The 20325-nt window shown below is 40.0% G+C and overlaps 1 protein-coding gene across 5 annotated transcripts in view; it reads left to right on the top strand.

The window, feature by feature from the left end:
• The window catches only part of NF1 (neurofibromin 1), a 201282-nt gene that overhangs the window by 24731 nt on the left and 156226 nt on the right, over positions 1-20325 (top strand). For all 5 annotated transcript variants that reach the window (XM_026680434.2, XM_087957081.1, XM_087957072.1 and 2 more), the window contains exons 4-15: positions 44-234; positions 4581-4687; positions 4990-5057; positions 8197-8272; positions 9108-9265; positions 11812-11985; positions 12694-12816; positions 13141-13215; positions 14117-14248; positions 15773-15907; positions 17321-17434; positions 17830-17909. In XM_026680434.2, coding sequence (XP_026536219.1) covers positions 44-234; positions 4581-4687; positions 4990-5057; positions 8197-8272; positions 9108-9265; positions 11812-11985; positions 12694-12816; positions 13141-13215; positions 14117-14248; positions 15773-15907; positions 17321-17434; positions 17830-17909 — 1433 coding nt within the window. The remainder of the gene's footprint in view (positions 1-43; positions 235-4580; positions 4688-4989; positions 5058-8196; positions 8273-9107; positions 9266-11811; positions 11986-12693; positions 12817-13140; positions 13216-14116; positions 14249-15772; positions 15908-17320; positions 17435-17829; positions 17910-20325) is intronic.

Genomic DNA, 20325 nt, shown 5'->3' with positions numbered 1-20325 from the left:
GGAAATGCCTCATGGCAATTCCATCTCAACATTTGTCTTCCAGCAACCCAAAGACACCATGCGGCTGGATGAGACAATGTTGGTCAAGCAACTGTTGCCAGAGATCTGCCATTTTATCCACACCTACCGTGAAGGGAATCAACATGCTACAGAGTTACGCAATTCTGCCTCTGGGGTTCTCTTTTCTCTCAGCTGCAACAATTTTAATGCGGTGTTCAGCCGTATCTCTACCAGGTGAGTGCTTGAGGAGGTCTTACTTCCGGGCCATTCTTTAAAATGTCATTGAAGTTGTGCTGGCACCCTCTGACTGTAGGATACTTTACTGTAAGATAAAGACATTGTTGAATGAAATATTGCTACCCAAGATAGCCTGTCTCCTGTGCCCTTGTAATCTATTTATAGTATGCTGTTTGCTTGGATTTCAATTATCAGTGAAGGTTTACATTAATTTTGTCATTTGAAAGAGCGCACATGAAGATGGGTAAAAAGATGTGCAGCAATGAAAATAATAGATCTCACTAGCATAATTTGATTTCTGACACAGAGGCCATTGTTACTTCGATCCCAGTTCCGTCCCATGCTGTCTGTCCTTGAAAAAGACTGACAGCCTTTGGGCTTTGTATGGCCCATTTCAAGATTGCACCATTAAGATCTGATGGTCAACAGCCAAGTTTTGGTGTGATTTCTTTTCTCTTTCTAAAATAAAAGTGGAAAGATTGCTGAGAGACAAACTACTCTATACTTAAAGTCTCCTTCAAACTCGCCCATAGGGGTACATTGATTTGCTTAAAAATTGCTGTAAAAAAAGTCAAAATAGGGCCTGGTCATATCGATACCTCGACTAATGACTGTCATGGTTTATGATGGAAATCCCAGGCTCCATTATGATACACAAGTCAAGAACTTCCTGTATTTGAGCGCCGTATTTAAATTAGAAGATCGTGGCAGACAAGCCTCCTGATCTGAGGGAGACTGCTTTGTTGTATCTTTTTTGACCAGCAATAGTGTTGAGCTGGAGATTCCATTTAAACTATTATAAATATAGAAAACGGGCAAAGGTCTGTTTTTAACTGAAAATAATGTGGCAAGTTGCCACCCTCTTAAAATTTATATTTAATACATTAAATAAACTACTGCTGAGAATAGTTCTACGCTTATGTTTTTCCTAAGGAAATTAAAGTGGTTGGTGATCACAAGGCAATCCTTTATTTGAAAGTATGCCTATCTGCCTAGGAAAGCAAAAAAAAAAAAAAAAAAGGAAAAATTGACTGGGCATCCTAGGTTATAGATATGATGGTGAGAAGCATTCTCACTAGTATTTTCTTTAAAATATGAGCTTTCAAGACCAGGTGCATTCAAAACATGCCACTTGTCGGAAAGCTTCCACATTTTGTATCTACACAATTGGCCATGTTGACTGAAAATTCTGGGAAATGTAGCCTCCAGTGCACCGAAAAGGCATGGGATTAGGCCAAGTTTTTGAGTGGAAATATGTTCTGGATAGGAAAAGCTTCGGGCCCTAGTCATCACAGTGACAGATCTATGATTAAAGGCTGTGTCAGTTAAACTTTGAAAACCTTTTGTAACATCTGTTCCAAAGAGTTGTTTCATGCATCTAGCTTTGAAGGAAGTGGACTTTTTCTTTTCTACTAAATGTCTTAATGACAGCTTGTGTCTAGGATAGATGACGTCTCATTCAAAATAACAGAGGGAAGAGACCTTGGAGGTCTACTAGTATCTAGTCCAACTCTCTCCTCAGGCAGAAAACCCTATACCATTTCAGACAAATGGTTGTTCAATCTCTTCTTAAAACCTCCAGTGAGGAGGGAACCCACAACTTCTGGGGGCAAGCTGCTCCACTGATTAATTGTTCTAACTGTCAGGAAAAAAATTTTTTGTAGTTCTAGGTTGCTTCTCTCCTAGATTAGTTCCCATCCATTCCTTCTCATCCTGCCTTCAGGAGCTTTGGAGAATAAGTTGACCCCCTCTTCTTTGTGGCAGCCCCTTAGATATTGGAACACTACTATCATGTCACCCGATATTCATAGGAGGGGGCCATGAGACAGGAGACAACAATAATGCTTCTTGAACCATTTCATTCGGCACCCTCTTTCCTCATCTTAGCTGTATTGGTTGGGAAGATGGGTAGGGGCTGATTTCAATTGATGCTTCTAATTTGTGATCTCAGTTGCACAGGCATTAAAGAGGTGGCCATTTGACTCCCATCTGCAAGTGTAATATTGCTGCTGCTTCTCTGGAGAGCCCTGCTTTTGCTTTAAACAGAGGGGTTTCCATCACATTCCCATGACAGGTTGGAGTAATTAAATATTTTTGTGCCTGGATGAAATGAACAACTCCCTTAGTCTTTCTGTTTTCAGATATGCTTCTATAGATTTGAAACATGGGCAACCAGGGTTCCCCCACCCTCAAACTTTCATTGAATACCTGATTCAGTTATTTGCAGCTCCCTGGCCAGAACACGAGTCATTTAGAAAATAAGAAAATAGACATGTAAATTTAATTATACAAATAATTGAATTGGGGTCAGGGCATAAACGGTTGGAAGTTTTGTTTTTTGGCAGACTTCATTCTGGAGCTGTGAATGATATCAAGGAACTGTACTCATGGAAAATTCATTAGTGACTTTATTGCATATAAATTAATAGCATATACGTAACGCTGTAGGGGATACAAACACTGAGGGGATGCTCAGCGTTTAAAGATGCTGAAGCCTTCACAGCCCAGGTTCCAGAGCCGAGTGCTGCATGATGCTAATATGGTCCAGCTCTTGCCAGCCTAGCATGTAATGCAAGTAGATAAAAAGGTACCACTTTGGTGGGAAGGAAATAGCGCTCTGTGCACCTTGGTATATGGCAGTGTTGGCGAACCTTTTCGGCACTGAGTGCTGAAATGGGAGCGTGTGTGTGAGGGAGCACTGGAAACCGGAAGAGCAGCTTCCCGGTGCTCATGTGTGCTCGGGGAAGCTGAGCTTCCTGTTTCTGGCACACACATGCACACCAGCCACCTGGTCTTCCAGTTTCTGGCACGCATGCACGTGCAAAGACCAGATGCACGCCAAAAACCAGAAACTCAGCTTCCCGAGATGCTCTTAGAGTTTCCCGCGCTCCCATACATGTGAAGACCAGCTGGCTGGCGTGCTTGCAGGCGCCGGAGCCTGGAAGACCAACAGATGACGGCTGGCATGCCCAGAGAGATGGCTCTGTGTGCCACTTCCAGCACGTGTGCCATAGATTCGCCATTATGGTAGTCATGCTGGTCACAAGACCACAGAAAGTTCTTTGGAAACGCTGGCTCCCTTGGCTAAGAAGCGGAGATGAACACCACCTCCTAGAGTCAGACACAACTAGGCAGGAGAAACCTTTACTTTTATCTTAACACTGTATTGCTGTCGGCCTTACTGGGTTAACCGGATAGGAATCATTACCCGATGAGCTCATTCTTTTTTATTGTAAGGCTATATTAACAGAAACTTGCTAGTCTGAAAGTACAATTCTCTTGCCTTTTCCTTTACATTCTGAGAAGTTAGGGAAGGTCTCTTTTGAGCTTCTAGATGCACCCACTATGCAGCTGTGGGCTAAGCTCCCTTTTAGCTGACCATTCCTTTGGCACCATCCCTTTATCTTTTCTCCCAAGGTCTTTCCCGCATGCCATTACAATTTCTGTTAATTGATTATACTTTTCCTCTTCATATTTATAGAGCAAAGGTTTGATTCAGATACTTCATTATATGGTGAAGTAGTGGCTCTATGCCATAGGCCAAAGTGTTGGTCTAGTTGCCCTTGTATGTCAAAAAGTAGAAGTAATTTACATAGTATTTTCTATATAGTACATAGTCTGTGCAGGGGGAGAGCATAGCATACATGGAGTAGTGGACACAGTAAAATTTCTCACTACACTTTATAAAATTGGTGGGATTAAAACAACTTTATAGAAACGTTACCAGTTTTTAATCAAGAAATGGTTTTATGGTAGAGCGGCTTAGAGTCAAATCAATAGGCAATTCCATTCAAGTAGGGATGTGTGATCAGCAGCTTTATAGAAAAAGGAAATACACTCAGTCCCCAAGTTAAGAAAGTCTGACTTAAGGACAACCCCTAAATACAACTGAACTGCCAATTACTAAAAATGGTGGGTGGCATTCTTTTTTCTCAAGGTGATGAACTTTCAGGAACTGCTGAAGCTGCATGTTTTTAATATACAGCCTATTTTCAATGGTTCCTGAAAGCATTGGGGGGGCTTCTGTGTTTTGTTGGCTCGCAGAAGGACAACCCCAATTGCCAATTTTAATAACATGCAGTTCATTTGTAAGTACACATTCTGACTTGCATACAAATTCAAGTTAAAGACAGAGTTACAGGGGACTGCCTGTATTGAATCATTTCAAATCCTGAGTTCCTAACTCTGTTGCATCATCTGTACATTTTCAACATAATTCTAGAGGTTGAAGAGTTATCTTCAATTCCTTTGCATTCGTGGATTCAAAATCACTTATAATATCTCTCTCCACTTTACCACCCAAGCTTTCTCCTCTATTTTAAGAAGGGTGTTTATTTTTGCAGATTGCAGGAATTGACAGTGTGCTCTGAAGACAATGCTGATGTCCATGATATTGAGTTATTGCAATACATCAGTGTGGACTGTATTAAATTAAAGCGGATACTACAAGGTATGCAACGAAGCTCTTGATAGTTTAAAGTTTAAAGCTGTGCATCTGATTATATGTTTTGAAAAGATACGGTTGAAATTGGAAGCCCACATGTATAAAAGCAAATGGCTATTTTTGTTTTTTGTTTATCCCGGTCTAAGCTTTCCTCAGTTAATACTTTCCACATAGGCTGGGCTGTAAATTATTTCATCCCCTCCACACCTAACAATGCTACGTGCAGATGATGGGGACTATATTCCAAGGATACCAGATAAGTGAAGTCTGATTTACAATATGAACTCCCCATTTTCTGATTTTTACAGACACTGTCTTTAAGTTCAAAACTCTCAAGAAAGCAGCACAACTGGCAGTTATCAATAGTCTTGAAAAGGTATGTTATTTCCCTTGCTTGTAACTTTTTCAGGTTGTCTTTGAGCAGAGAAGTAGAGTTTCCCAACAGTGCAATTAGAGAAGCCTATGGATGTGTTTACATGTTTCTGTCATCTTCAGTGCATGCCCAGTTTTGTTTTATGCCCAGAAATGGTAGCCAAATTGAGTGAATATATAGTAAGAAAAAAAAATTCCAAGGATTAAAGGAGTCTCTGAATCCAGTATTCTGCCCTGCAGTGGCTACCTAGAGAAGGATGGAAAAATAATAGCATCCTTCTGCTTGACCAAATGGTATTAAATGATAAACTGCAATCATCATCAGTAGAGCTCTCTTGACTAGTTGCTGTGGACTGTCTGCTCTGCAGAAAACTAGTCTAAATTTTATTGGGAGCCATGCTCACTTCTTTTAAGAGCATATTTCACTGTTGACTTTTGTCAGTCTTTGTCAGTTTTATGTCATTCACATTTGTGAGCATTGTGCATGTCTGGGATTTGTAGAGTTGAAGTTAACTCCTTTATTTTGTCTGGCCTGAATCCATCTTTGACCCTTCATGAGATCGCCTAAAGTTTTAGTATCTCACGGACGATCTTAGTGGGACTCAAGAGAGTTGTTGACAACAGTTGTTGAGGAATTATCCTCAGCTGCATTTTTTTTTCTTTTTAAAATTATATTTTGATCATTGTGTTCATACATTTTCGTTGGTGATGTTTTATAAATTATATTCACTGCCTAGAGTCACCTTGGTAAGGTGGGGTTGCTGAACAAGTGAATTAAAAAAGTTACAGGTAGTCCCTGACTTAAAACAATTTGTTTAGTAATCCTTCAAAGTTATAACGGCACTGAAAAAAGTGACTTATGATTATTTTTCACATTTACAACTGTGGCAGCATCCCCCATTATCATGCAAATCAACATTTGGATTCTTGGGAGCCGTAACTATGCCGTTGCAGTGATCCCCTTTTGCCACCTTCTGACAAGTAAAGTCAGTGGGGGAAGCCTCATTCACTTAACAGCTGTGTTACTAACTTAACATCTGCAGTGATTCACTTAACAACTGTGGCAAGAAAGGTCATAAACCGGAGCAAAACTCACTTAAGTGTCTTCCTTAGCAAGGGAAATACTGGGCTCAATTGTGGTCGTAAGTCGAGGACTACCTGTACTTGAAGAAGAATTTAATTGGGCAGAAGAATAATCTTTACCATTTTCTCAGAAACATGTTTGGTTCAGGTGCTTTTTCCCCCCCAAGACAGCACCTACCTTGTAGCCTTTTCTCCCTGGCTTTATTTGGCCAAAGTGCCTCTGAATTGAAATGGAGTCTGTAGTCTCACTAAGTATGGAAGCACCGCCCCCTCCCCTTGTTCCAATTTTGAATCTGTAGCCGGAAGGGGACCCACATTTCATTTAAGGGAAAGAGAGCAGAAGTAAGAGTTCAGTTGGATTGGAGCAGAAAACTGATATTTTGGCTGGTCTGTGCCTAGTCTGACTTTTGTAGACTTCCTGTGGCTGATTTACCAGCATTTGTTCACTGGAGTAGTTAAACGTCTATGGAGATTCTCAGTCATCTAGGTCATGTTTGTCTCAAAGGTGCTTTTTCAGGGGGCAATTGAACTTCCTTGTTTTTCTTTTGGTGGTGATCCAGTCAGAGCTGAAGAAGCTTCTTGGAGGAGAAGTGAAACATCTTCAAAGGAAAAAGAAGAAAGTCCAGTTGCCTCCTGAAAAGCACCTTTGGGACACTGGAGTAGTTGCCTGAATTAAGTGGGTCCTAGTGGACACGTCTTTGCAGCTTTCTTGGCAGTATTTTCAAAAGTGGTTTGCCATTGCCTTTTTTCCAAGAGCTGAAAGGGAGTGACAGGCCCAAAGTCATTCAGCTGGCCTCAGTACCTAAAATACAGCCTCCCTGTTCCTAGTCTAGCAATATAAATACTAGATAAGCTGTTTCTCCATCCTTTATTAAGTTAAGGGAAGATGAAGAAATAATTGACTGTTAAGAAAGAATTGATCGACTCGCTTACACTATGCTGGTGTTTCTCAGCATTGGCAACTAGAAGATGTGTGGACTTCAACTCCCAGAATTCCCCAGCCAGTCATGCTGGCTGAGGAATTCTGGGAATTGGAGTCTTCAAATAGCCAAGGTTGAAAAACACTACAATATGCTGTTTGTGTTTTACCAAACAAAGAAAGTGTTTTGCATTTTTAATTTATTTCTTTTGAGATGTATGTTATTTACTATTGGAATTTTATGTAGGTTGGTTTTAAGCGTCTCTTAGTTTGCCATGCTAATTGAACATACACGAGCCCTAAGAAAAGAACTAAAAGAACCTTTTAGTTTAAAATAAGCAAAAAGCCAGAATTATGAGGTTAGATGATGTTCTTTTCTGTCATACACATCATAATGGTAACTTAGTAAGTACAGTAGTACATTTAGTTACATTCTGAGTTGATTTATGCATTACAGAGAAAGAGCGGAACATTTTATGTGTTTGCTTTTCTGTATTTGCTTTCTCATGTGAAATCAGAAAGGACATGATTGCATCATTTATCTAGAAATGTAGCTCCTATACAAAATGTATTCTTTGTTTTATTTATTTATTTATTTATTTATTTATTTTTATTTTATTTATTTGATTTGCCAATTGTTTACAAGATAATAAGTATAAGTGTATACATAGTTGTGAATACATGAAATGGGTACATATAAGAAAAATAAAAGAATAAGAGAAACAATAGGACAGGGACGGTAGGCACGATGGTGCGCTTATGCACGCCCCTACAGACCTCTTAGGAAAGGGTGAGGTCAATAGTAGACAGTCTAAGGTTAAAGTTTTTGGGGTTTGGGGAAGAAACTACAGAGTCGGGTAGAGTATTCCAGACATTGACCACTCTATTGCTGAAGTCGTATTTCCTGCAATCAAGTTTGGTGCGGTTTACTTTGAGTTTGTATCTATTGTGTGCTCTTGTGTTGTTATGGTTGAAGCTGAAGTATTCATTGACAGGTAGGACATTGCAATGTATGATTTTATATACCATGCTTAAGTCAGACCGAAGACGGCGTAATTCAAGGTTTTCTAGTTTTAGAATTTCAAGTCTGGTGGCATAAGGTATTCTAATTTAATTGTGCTTTCTGACAAATATTGTCTAGGCATTTTGGAACTGGGTGGAAAACTATCCGGATGAATTTACTAAGCTATACCAGACACCACAGACAGATCTATCAGGTAAGGGTTTATTTTATTGCCAAATAAATTTTCTTGTTACATCCAAGAGAGTCTCCCTGCATGGCTAGGCTCATATAATTGCAAATCAACCATGTTAATCTTCTAAAGTGACTTGTTTTGAACATGGTCTCTGGATGTGAGTCCCAAATTGAAAGCAACCCTGAAGATTCGCCTCTCACCAAGACCTCATCCCTCACCTCATTACCTTGATGAATTTGTGGCTCTGTAGTTGCCAGGACTCCAGTTCCTCTTAATCTCAGCCAAAATGTTCATAGTCATTGCATTTTGTTTTAACCGTTTGTGATTACCCAGCATCTTTCTGGAAAAAAAATGACATTTAAGCTTGTGGTCACTAAGGCAAAAATGGTCTTCTGTGTTAACATCTGGCCTGCAGATCTCAAACTGATTCTACGCAATGGTTTTTTTTTAGAGAAAATGTTTGTACTTCTCAAGATGTTCTTCATCCTGTACTTGGGGGAAAAAGGCAGGATGAATGTTTAGGTTGTGTTATGTTTTCTCCTTGAAGGTCATAATTATTTAGGCCCTTCCTTCCTTCCTTCCTTCCTTCCTTCCTTCCTTCCTTCCTTCCTTCCTCCCTCCCTCCCTCCTCTCTCCTCCCCCCCTCCCTCTCCCCCTCCCCTCCCCTCCCTTCCCTCCCTCCCTCCCTCCCTCCTTCCTGCCTTTTTGCCTTTTATTCTGTCTTTCCTCCCTCGTCCAGGAGTCATATCATTGGAGTACTGTTAATTATTGATATTGTGTTAAACCTGGGAGGGATTTTAGCATTTATCCTCCTGGAACTCAGCACATTTTATATCTTCTCATTTCTTTGATTCAGATTGTGCAGAGAAGCTGTTTGATCTGGTAGATGGATTTGCTGAAAGCACGAAACGCAAAGCAGCTGTTTGGCCCTTGCAAATTATCCTCCTCGTCCTTTGTCCAGAAATCATCCAAGACATTGCGAAGGACATAGTAGAGGAAAACAAAATGAACAAGGTAAAGAAAGCCGAAATACCTTCCAATCAGGGGGTTTTATATGGAGAGTTGGTTTATTTTAAAACAAATGCAAAAGCGAGAAATATAAGTGCAGTCCTGTTGGAGCAAGCTACTGTAATCTTCTGCATCGGTCTGTTTCAAGAGGTCCCTTTGGGAAGCTTGTCCGTTTAATGGTTTAATGAAGAGGGCAATCTCCCACTCTTCTCCAGCAGCTGGTATGTAAAGGATGCTGCCTGCATTGTGGTGGTAAATAGCCCATCAAGGACCAAACATATGGATAGGATGATTGGTGAAAACTGCTGACCATTTGTAAAATGGATACTATAGAATAATCCTAAAATAAAGGTTGAAATTAAGCTTTATCTTTTTTGTGGAAGTTATTTTTATACTTCTGTTTTTTTCTACAGTTTTTGTTTTCTGCAGTACTGCCTATCTTTTTAGTCTTTCTATCTCTCAGACTATTTACAAAATACATACCGAACATTGGGAAGCATTCTAATGGACTGCTTGCCCTTTGACTTTCTTTCTTTCTTTCTTTCTTTCTTTCTTTCTTTCTTTCTTTCTTTCTTTCTTTCTTTCTTTCTTTCTTTCTTTCTTTCTTTCTTTCTTTCTCTCTTTCTCTCTTTCTCTCTTTCTTCCTCTCTTTCTTCGTCTCTTTCTCTCTCTTTCTCTTTCTCTCTTCCTTTCTCCACCCATATCATATATATGACCCTGAGTGGCTTACAAACAAACAGCAAACCAATATAGTAGTCTTAAAAACACAGAACAAATAACATAAAAAGACACATAAAACTATAATAAAATACACTAAAAAGTCAAGGTAATTACATCCTCCAATAACAGTACCACCACTGAGGCGGCTCAATTCCATTCCCTTGTCCCGATGGCCCTTGGCAAAAACCATGTTTTCAGATCCTCGCAAAAGGCCAGCAGGGTTGGGGCCAATTTGATTTCCTGGTAAAATGGAAGGATCCTCCCAACATTCTTTTTCCCCTGTTTCTTTTGTGGTCCGTTTGTTAAGTTTTTTAAAAAATAGTTTTTCCTGTGAATCCTCTTTTGTGACCTTTATTTCTTTACAAGGTGTAGATATGAACATGTGTATTTTTTCATTCTTCAGCTTTCTACTCAATATATTGTTTTCCATCCCATTTCTGGTTTCTTCTCTGTTTAACCCCAGTAAGCAAATAATGGTTGGGGGAAAAAAAGAGAATTTCGGCAACATTAAAAAACAACCAGATATGATTTTTAATTAAAGCCATATTCAAAACATGCAATTCATGAATGCATTTAGGTTGCCTTTGACTTATGTCTAGAACGGAGCCTGGAATTTCTGTTGAAAGTCATGAGGATTGTAAGTCGAGGAACCTACATGACTGGATACAATTTTATAAAAAAATTTGCAGTGCTCATTAAGCAAATGTCATGATCGTTGAGAAAACACGATGATTGTTAAATGAATCCATGTATTCCTATGGATGTTTTTTGTTGCAAGCTGGCCAAAAATGTCAGAAACTGGCAAAAAAGTCATAAGTTGTACTCATGTGTCCAAGGAACACTTTATGGCAATTGGCCATAAAGGTGAGCCGGTTGCCAAGCACCTAAAATGTGAGGCCGTGTGCAGCTGTGGGAACTCCAGGACCAGGTCATAAGTAGCTTTTGGTGGGGTCCATTGTAGCTTAGAATGGTCTAACTACCTGTACTATATGTTGGTGAGCAGTCCATCTTTTCAACATGCTAAATTTTTTTAAGCGCAGGATTATATTTCTATTAAGGGATTTCCAGCCCACTTTTACTACTAAGTGATACAGCAGTAGTAATAGCATTTAGACTTATATATCGCTCTATAATGCTTCACAGCTCTCTCTAAGAAGTTTACAGAGTCAGCATATTGCCCCCAACAATCTGGATCCTCATTTTACCAACCTCGGAAGGATAGAAGGCTGAGTCAACCTTGAGCTGACCATAATCGAACTCCTGGCAGTGAGCTGTGAATTAGCCTGCATTCTAACCACTGCACCACCACAGCTCTTGAGCAAACTAATCTAATCATCTAATATGATATTAGGACATTAGCCTTTAATCCTCTGCCTCCAAATTTTGATTTTTCTACTGGAGTATGACAATGCAAAAGTGGTTTTGCATTCCAAAAGTGGTTTGGACTCAGAATATTGTAGGACCTTAACCTTAACAAACATCTTTTGCATCAGTACTGTAGAATATGACAAGACTGAACCTGAGGGAGGGGTCAAATGCGGCATCAGTCTTGAGTCCCTTAGCACCCACAAGAGTTCTAAGTTCAGCCCACCTTGAAATCCATTGACTCTTAGCTACCACCAATTTGCTTTGATTGTTAGTAGTTCAGATTCTTGTAGAGAGCTTAAGCTTGCAATAAACCTTTATATTCATTTGAACTGGCTGGACTCCTGATTTCCCACGCTTGACAAGTAAATGGTGATCTTCTTCAGGCAGAACAGTGTCTGTCATGAAATTTGAATTTAGATACAATTTTAACTTATTTTCTAATTCTTATGTTTTGGACACTACAGAAACAATTCTTGGACAACCTCAGGAAGGCTCTGGCGGGCCACAGTGGAAGTAGGCAGCTAACCGATAGTGCAGCCATCGCTTGTGTAAAATTGTGCAAAGCATCAACATACATCAGCTGGGAAGACAATTCAGTTATTTTTCTTCTAGTGCAGTCCATGGTAGTAGATCTCAAGGTAAAATAGTAAAAGGAACTCAAACAATATACACTGCTTTGTATGTGTGAGATTTTGAACTCTGAACCTTTAATTATTCTTTGAGGGCAGCCTGTCAGATCCTGGCTTGGTATTGTGTCTAAGTTGATTAATGGTAGTTAACAGCCATTGCTTCACCTTATGAGAGTCCTGCCTTTTCTGTTGAAAAAAATCCTCACTCTTAATGGTTCAAGAAAAGGCTGGATGGGGAAGTAAATCTCAAGAGTTTTAGAACCATTGCATGGATTGTTCTACGGTTGCCTATCTCTGCATCTGGGATGATATGCTGGGCTTATGACTGTCCATGAGATAATTGTCTATGGTGATTCTCAGTCATCCAGGTCATGGTTATCCCAAAAGTGCTTTTTCAAAAGGCAACTGTTTTTCCTTGAAGACATTTCACTTCTGATCCAAAAAGCTTCAGACTGAAGGAGCTTCTTGGATGAGAAGTGAAACATCTTCAAGAAAAAACAAAGTCCAGTTGACTATTGAAAAAGCACCTTTAGGACGTCCATGAGATACATGGATATCTGGCTTAAACTAGTATGGTGGCAATATTATTTTTCCTACTTTCGCCTACAAGGGATTTATCACAATCTTTGCTCAGCCACCTTTTGTTGGTTCCCCATCTCTTTCAACATGGCCTAGGGGTGATTGTATTAACAACGACCTATGTTTGTTGTCTTAAAGAACCTGCTCTTCAACCCAAACAAGCCTTTCTCCAGAGGCAACCAGAATGCAGACATAGACCTCATGATCGACTGCTTAGTGTCCTGCTTCCGAATCAACCCCCACAATAACCAACACTTCAAGGTAAGGATGTGGCTCCTTGGGTCTCCGCTCCCTAGCTAAAGTTGGTCCTGAGAATGGGATTGGACAGATGAGTCAAATGGCCAGGATTCAAGAAGAATCAAGAACTCTGTGGCCCAGCGTTTGTTCTTCTGAAATTTTTGATGAAATGCTGATGAAATCCCTGCCTTGTAGGCGGGTCTGTGTTCATTCATGCCTCACAGTGGTGCCCCCTTGTCCTGGTCCTGTTCATTTGCTTGCAGTAGAGATGTTGCTGGTGGGTTTGTACTTTGGATTTCCAGGTTTGTTTCTGAAGGAAACTTAACCCCTCCCCCTTGTCTTTTCTAGACTTGCCTGGCACAGAATTCCCCATCCACGTTTCATTACGTGCTGGTAAATTCACTCCACCGTATAATTACAAATGTAAGTTTTTAAGTCATTATGATCCCTGGGTAATTTCCCAAGTTAGTGGCAATCTAACAAGAAAGAAAGATGGGAGTGAGGAAGATGGGGGGTATACATAAAGTTTGTCTGGGCCAGCATGTTGATCTTTAAAGGCTTATGTATGCCACAAATAGAATAGTTTGTCCATTCTCTAAATTTATTCTTATCAGCTGCATCCTTTTTGTCAGAGGAGCAAGGTGTTAAAGGACTGGTAAACTGGTATCACTTATGATGTCTGTTATTTATTTAGTGTATGGTGATGTTAATTAACCAGGAGATTATAGTGTTAGTACAAAATAATTGTTTGGCTGCTGACAATTGCTAGTCCATTTAATTCACAGCCCTATCCAGAGTGCACCACAGGGGGTGGACTATTGCCACATTCAGAAAAGTTCCAACAGCATTCTGCAGCATGATCCGGGCTTCTCTCTCTCCTGATGTCGCCTCATGCTTGGGTGTTGAATTGGGGAAAGTCTGGCACTGGCTGGGTTCATGCTACTATACAAAACATTATTTTCCCACTGAAGTGGTACCTATTTATCTATTTGCACGTAGCATGCTTTCGAACTGCTAGGTGGGCAGAAGCTGAGGCAAGTGATGGGAGCTCACTTTGCCACTCAATGCTGGGACTTGAACTGCTGGAGCAAAGACCATCTCCAGTGTCTTTAAGCCACTAAGCCACCATGCCTTCTTATGATATCTGTGATGCAGGATGATGTCACTATCAAAACCATTGTGACTTGCTTTAGGAAATCTGCTAAAAGCAGTGACACAGTCATACTCGGGCCACTTCATTGTGAATTCCTTGCTAGACTGTATGCTCTTTGGAATCCTCCTGTTGTCTAATCTCCGCTGACCTTTGATCTTCTTCCTCCTCTAGTCTGCATTAGATTGGTGGCCCAAGATCGATGCTGTCTATTGCCACTCCGTGGAACTCCGCAGCATGTTCAGTGAAACTCTCCACAAAGCTTTACAGGGCTCTGGTGTGCATACCCCAATCCGCATGACCCCGGTGAGGCTTTGCTTTTTGTTAATTAGTTGGTACAGAATATTGAGGAAATGCACTTGTTCCCCTTTTGAGGTTCTAATGTTGCATCCAGCAGTACCCATTTGGTGGCCATTAAAAAAAAAAAGTTTCTCCCTTTTTCCCTAGTGATCTTTCCAATGTAAAACCTAAGGTCAAAAATCTTAGCATGTGGTGGTGGTGGTGTTCTCAGATCATAGGCAAGAAAAGCCAAACATTCCATGGCTGTCAGACTGGCATGAATACTGCTAGGCAATTTGGTAACCTACAAGGGATTAAACTGTAAGGCAGGATTTTCTAACCATGGGAATTTCCAGGAGCGGACTTCAACTCCCAGAGTTCCACAGCCAGCATGATCCTTGATGAGTGTTAGTGTTTGGGGATTAACCCCTAGCAGAGTATTGCAGCAGTAGTCAAGCCAGGCAGCCAAACGAGAGTGGAAGGGCCCCAGAGTATACACACACTGAACACAAACACTGTTTGTAGTTTAAATAGTTTTTAATCCATTTAGAGTTTAAAGCATTGTCATTCAGTCCATTTGTCATTCACTATATTTCCATCCAGTAAGACTCACTATTACAGTCCAAGTTAAGAGTCCTTACAATATCTTTATCAGCCGATAAAGATATCTTCTCCTCCTCCGGTGCCTCTCTCCAGAGAAACAAACGCTGGATATTCAGCAAGACGCTCAAACAGTAGAACAGTTGAATTCCGCAGTAAATCAGCAAACAGTAGCAGACAGGATCATCTCGGTCACAGGCACAGTACAAACAGTATTCACAGTTAGTCACAGTAAGTTTTCCAGCTTCTAATGCTTCCTTATATTGTAACTTCTAACCGCACCCTTAATCGGCTAATTGCCTGCAACATTGTGCTTAAAGTGATAAGCACTTAAACCATGATATCTAAGTTTTATATATTTATTCACCCAAACCATATTTGGTATCAATGTTATACCTAACAATGAGAAATCTGGAAGTCCAGATTCCTGGAAATTCTCAAGGTTGGAAAATACTGATTTAATCTTAGAAAAAGTCTCAGCAAATAAAAACAACAGAGCAGTGGAATTTGGTTTCTACACACTGGTGAGTCTTCCTTTCTCAGTCTTTCTGAAATATTTTAATTTCTGCATTGAGCAGGTTGATATGATACAGTAGTCTCGATGGCCCTTTCCATTTGTGATTCTGTGCTAGTTTCCTCCTTTCTCATACAACAATTGTCCATGCTGTGTGCCTTGTTAGTATAGCTGACTTGTTGCTTTCAGCCTGTTCAGGTGTCCTCAGAACCCTTCTCTTTAGTAATGAAAAGGATCAGGTAAAGAGAATATTGCATCATAATGGAAGACTCCATGGAAATTCCAATCCAAGACTGATTAAAAAAAGACTGATAAAAGAGATCAGCTGTACAACTCATATTTCAGCAATAGACGTGTTAGAACCAATAGTTGATAAACTGCTGTTTGAAATGAGTTCCATGTTTGGAATATTTATTACTTTGTTTTATTTTTCTTAGAGCCTTACGTTTAAAGAGAAAATGACAAGCCTGAAGTTTAAAGAAAAACCTACAGACGTTGAAACCAGAAGTTATAAAGTTTTGTTGTTATCTATTGTGAAACTGATCCATGCTGACCCAAAACTCTTACTCTATGTAAGTGAAAACCTGTTTTTTTTTTTAAAGATTGCGAATTGCTTTTTTAACGGTCCTTCTGCCAAAAATATTCATTTCTATAAACATAATATAACATGCAGATGTTAAAGCAGCTGAAGGACTTTTAAAACTTGACAGCTATTTTAGATTGATATTTGTTGCTACCTGATCTGGAAAGTGTGCAAAATCCAGAAAGTGCTGAATAAAAATCGTCTTGACCCTTGGAATAATTAGAAAAACAGTAACAGTTGAAACATTTTATACAAATTAATGAAAAAGTTTAAATGTGTTTGAATCCCACCTAAATAAGCTATGTATTTTGGTCAGTGAAAATTTTAATGGACTGTGAGAATCATTTTGAGGGACAGAAATTGAAGGGAAGGCATTGAATTAGGCTGTGGGTGTGATAGTGGGATACGCTATGCTGCAGAGGAGCTGCTGAGGCGAAGCAGGGAAGGAAAGGTGCTGGATTGGTTATAGAAGACAAGTAGTCTGGGCCCAAACTTTTCAGAGTAAGAGAGGAAAGAAAATTTGACATGCACCAACCTAACCCTCCCCTCCTCGTAAAATCACTCCAGATTTTGTTTCAACTGAAACCTCGAACAACCCAAAAGTTCTGGGTTTTAGATTTTGCAGCTAATCTGAAATTAATCAATCCACCCACTTCATGGAAAGTGACTCTGAGGAAAGGATCTGGAAGAGGATGGTTTGTTTTAGAACTGGACAAAATGTCCTTTTGTTTTGTGTATGTCCCTTCGGACCTACAGTTGCAGGAAAGCGTTATTGTAGCTGAAAACGGTACAATCATCTATTGAACCTAAATTACTTCACACATGTTGGAGGACTTTGTTTTTCCAAATAAAATAAGCACCAACTTTATTCCTACCTATTTATTCCAGCTTCTTATGTAGATCCACGCAAAGTTCTTAAAACAGTCGTTGGCAAAAGATTCATAGACTCAAAAAAAAAAAAAATGGAATAAATCAATCAATCCAGATTTTAAAAATATCAAAAGGAACAAATATGTATTCCAGAAGTGGAGGTTACAAAACACGTAATACTTGCCTTTTGATTTGCAACATTTCTTTTAATTTGTGGTACATATGGGATGTAGCGTCCCATCTGAGACAAATTGCAGCAATTCCATATAAATCCTGAGACCTGTCCCTAGTCTTTACATTCAAGCCGTCTAGGTTTTCTGATTTCCAGTGACCAAGTTTTAGCAGTAGACTATATTGAATTAAAACTTTTAAGTCACAGTATCTGAAGAGATTCCTACTAATCACAAACCTCATGCAAAACCAATACAACCAATTTGGCTGTATTTTGTGTGGCTCTTTTCATGTTTGTAGAATCCAGGAGGCAATTCTCACTGAGGAACAAATGTGTCATCGTTTCTGTCTTTTCATACAGAATCCAAAGAAACAGGGGCCTGAAACACAAGGCAGCACAGCTGAACTCATAACAGGCCTTGTCCAGCTTGTTCCCCAGGCCAGCATGCCAGAAATAGCACAAGAGGCCATGGAGGTAAGGAAACTGAATTAGTATTTACAGTATAAGACCACACTTGGAATACTGCATCCAGTTTTGATCACCATGATATAAAAAAGATGTTGAGATTCTAGAAAGAGTGCAGAGAAGAGCAACAAAGATGATTAGGGAACTGGAACCTAAAACATGTGAAGAATGATTGCAGGAATTGGGTATGTCTAGTTTAATGAAAAGAAGGACTAGGGAGAGACATGATAACAGTGTTCCGATATCTCAGGGGCTGCCACAAAGAAGAGAGAGTCCATCTATTCTCCAAAGCACCTGAGGGCAGGGCAAGAAGGATGGTCTAATCTTTTTATTCCCATGATGCAGAAATCTTCCGTTTAGGGTTATGTTCATGCAGATTCTTTTTTCTACGTTTATGCTTCCAGGCCTTGCTTGTGCTTCATCAATTAGACAGCATTGACTTATGGAACCCTGATGCACCCATCGAAACATTCTGGGAAATCAGGTCAGTTCAGACTTACCACTGACTCCTTTTCCTGGACCTTGTATCACAGCTAGAATTCTTAAGCATAGAAAAATAGCAGCTGAGTCACTAATCATCCCATTGAAGTGGTTAAGATGGATTGCAGCTAAATGATATTTCCCTAGAATAGCAGGACAATAAAGCAGTATTGATTCAGCAGACGAAACAAGATGGCTGTCAACTAAAAAGATACTCCTTTGGTCTTTTTAGCCGCCAGAAAAAGGGAGTGGGGGAAAACAAGGCATTCTTGAAATGCTTAGATATTAACTCAGCAGACCAAAGTTGTTGGAGCATAAGAAGCTTATTGGAGAGCACGATGGATGACTCTTCAAGAGAGAGACTGGAGAAGTCACGTCCAGCGGGTGGTGGAAAGATCAGGATCAAGGAGGAAATGTATGATGTGATTTAGTACCGGCTGCATCCAGCCACGCACCAACATGGCAATTTCTAATAAACCAATTTACTTTTTCTGAGATGCGGCTAGAGACTTTTGCTTTGAATGAGGGGGATTTGTTGGAGCCCTGACAATGGCAGGTAAAAGATTAACGGAAGAGAATATTTGTAGCTCAGTGTTGGCCTGTGGGGTCCTTGGTCCTCTTTGAGCATGTTTGTTTTCTTGCAGACATTTCATTACCCAACTAGGTAACAACACCAGTGCTAGAAGGGGTGGGGTTTGCTCAAACTAGCAAACTACAAATGATATGTTACCCAGTTGGGTAACGAGCACCAAAAACCCCACAGAAAAAAGATTGTCTGCCGAAACAAAGGACTGCGTAATTTTTTTTAAAATCTATTTGTTGCAAAGTAACCAATCAATTTTAAATGTTTTTGTTGCAAGACAAGCAACAAATGGGTATCAGTTGAGCTTTATGAAGCAACCCATTCCACAATTTGAGGACAGCCAGGGAGCTGCTTCCTTTCTAAGGCCCCTCCATCAGTTCCTGGGTCCAGGAAGATGGATCTCTAAAATATTCTGCATTGGGGCTTTTGAACGTTGCCACCCATTTGTGCTTTGAGATAGATAAGGGACCAGGGCAGTGTTACAAGGCAGGCCTATGTCTATTAATGCCATTCCTGCTATTCTTTGGTCATATTGGAGTTTCTGAGCATTCCTCAAAGGGACCACTAAGTAGAGCACACAGCAACAATTATAATCTGTAAGGTATATAGTTGCAATAGTGGACAAGTGTGATGTTGTTGGGGAAGAGATTCAGTTGCTGTCCCAGTTATAGAAGGGTAGTCATGCCAATGCTTGAAGATCTGCTGTTAGGCTGAGTCTAGGAATTTCTAGATCATGAACCTGATTGCTTTGGGGGAGAGTCACATTTGGGGATAAACACATTCCTGTTAACGTAGATTATCTCCCCCAAAAAACTGAATTAGATACTTTGTTAAAAGAAGCTGTTTTTTGAAGATCCTGATAGATATCTGCCCCATCTCCCTAAAGACAGAAAACCAAAAACAGAGCTTAGGATCCTGGAATTTTGCATGAGACAAGAACTCCATCAGAATATTTGGGATCCAGACCAAACATTTATCTTTCATGGACAAAGGCAAAATTCTGCATGCTAACCAAAGCAGTGTTTTAGAACAAGTGTACAGGTAGTTCTCAACTTATGATCACGAGTGAGCTCAAATTTTCTGTGGCTAAGCAAGATGGTTGTTAAGTGAATTTTGCCCCATTTTAAGATCTTTCTCCCCACAGCTATTAAGTGAATCACGCAGTTGTTAAAATAGTAACATGGTTGCTAAGTGAATCTGGCTTCCCCATTAATTCTGCTTGTCAGAAAGGTGATCACATGCCATTGGGATACTGCTACCATCATAAACACATGTCAATTGCCAAATATCCAAATTTTGATCACATGACCATGAGGATGCTGCAACAGACATAAGTATGAAAAACTGTCATAACTCACTTTTCCACTGCTGTTGTAACTTTCACCAGTCACTAAACAAATGGTTGTAAGTCAAAGACTACCTGTAATACACTGCTCAAAAAAATAAAGGGAACACTTAAACAACACAATGTAACTAAGTCCAAGTCAGTCACACTTCTGTGAAATCAAACTGTCCACTTAGGTAGCAACACTGATTGACAATTTCACATGCTGTTGTGCAAATGGAATAGACAACAGGTGGAAAGCATAGGCAGTTAGCAAGACATCCCCAGTAAAGGAGTGGTTCTGCAGGTGGTGACCACAGACCACTTCTCAGTTCCTATGCTTTCTGGCTGATGGTTTGGTCACTTTTGAATGCTGGCAGTGCTTTCGCTCTAGTGGTAGCATGAGACGGAGTCTACAACCCACACAAGTGGCTCAGGTAGTGCAGCTCATCCAGGATGGCACATCAATGCGAGCTGTGGCAAGAAGGTTTGCTGTGTCTGTCAGCATAGTGT

This window comes from Notechis scutatus, chromosome 1, assembly GCF_049901735.1.
Source record: "Notechis scutatus isolate UNSWTSFEM ecotype Mainland chromosome 1, rNotScu1.2, whole genome shotgun sequence".
Classification (NCBI taxonomy): domain Eukaryota; kingdom Metazoa; phylum Chordata; class Lepidosauria; order Squamata; family Elapidae; genus Notechis; species Notechis scutatus.
Note: the sequence above shows the minus strand (reverse complement) of the source record. Positions and strands in the feature narration are given on the sequence as shown.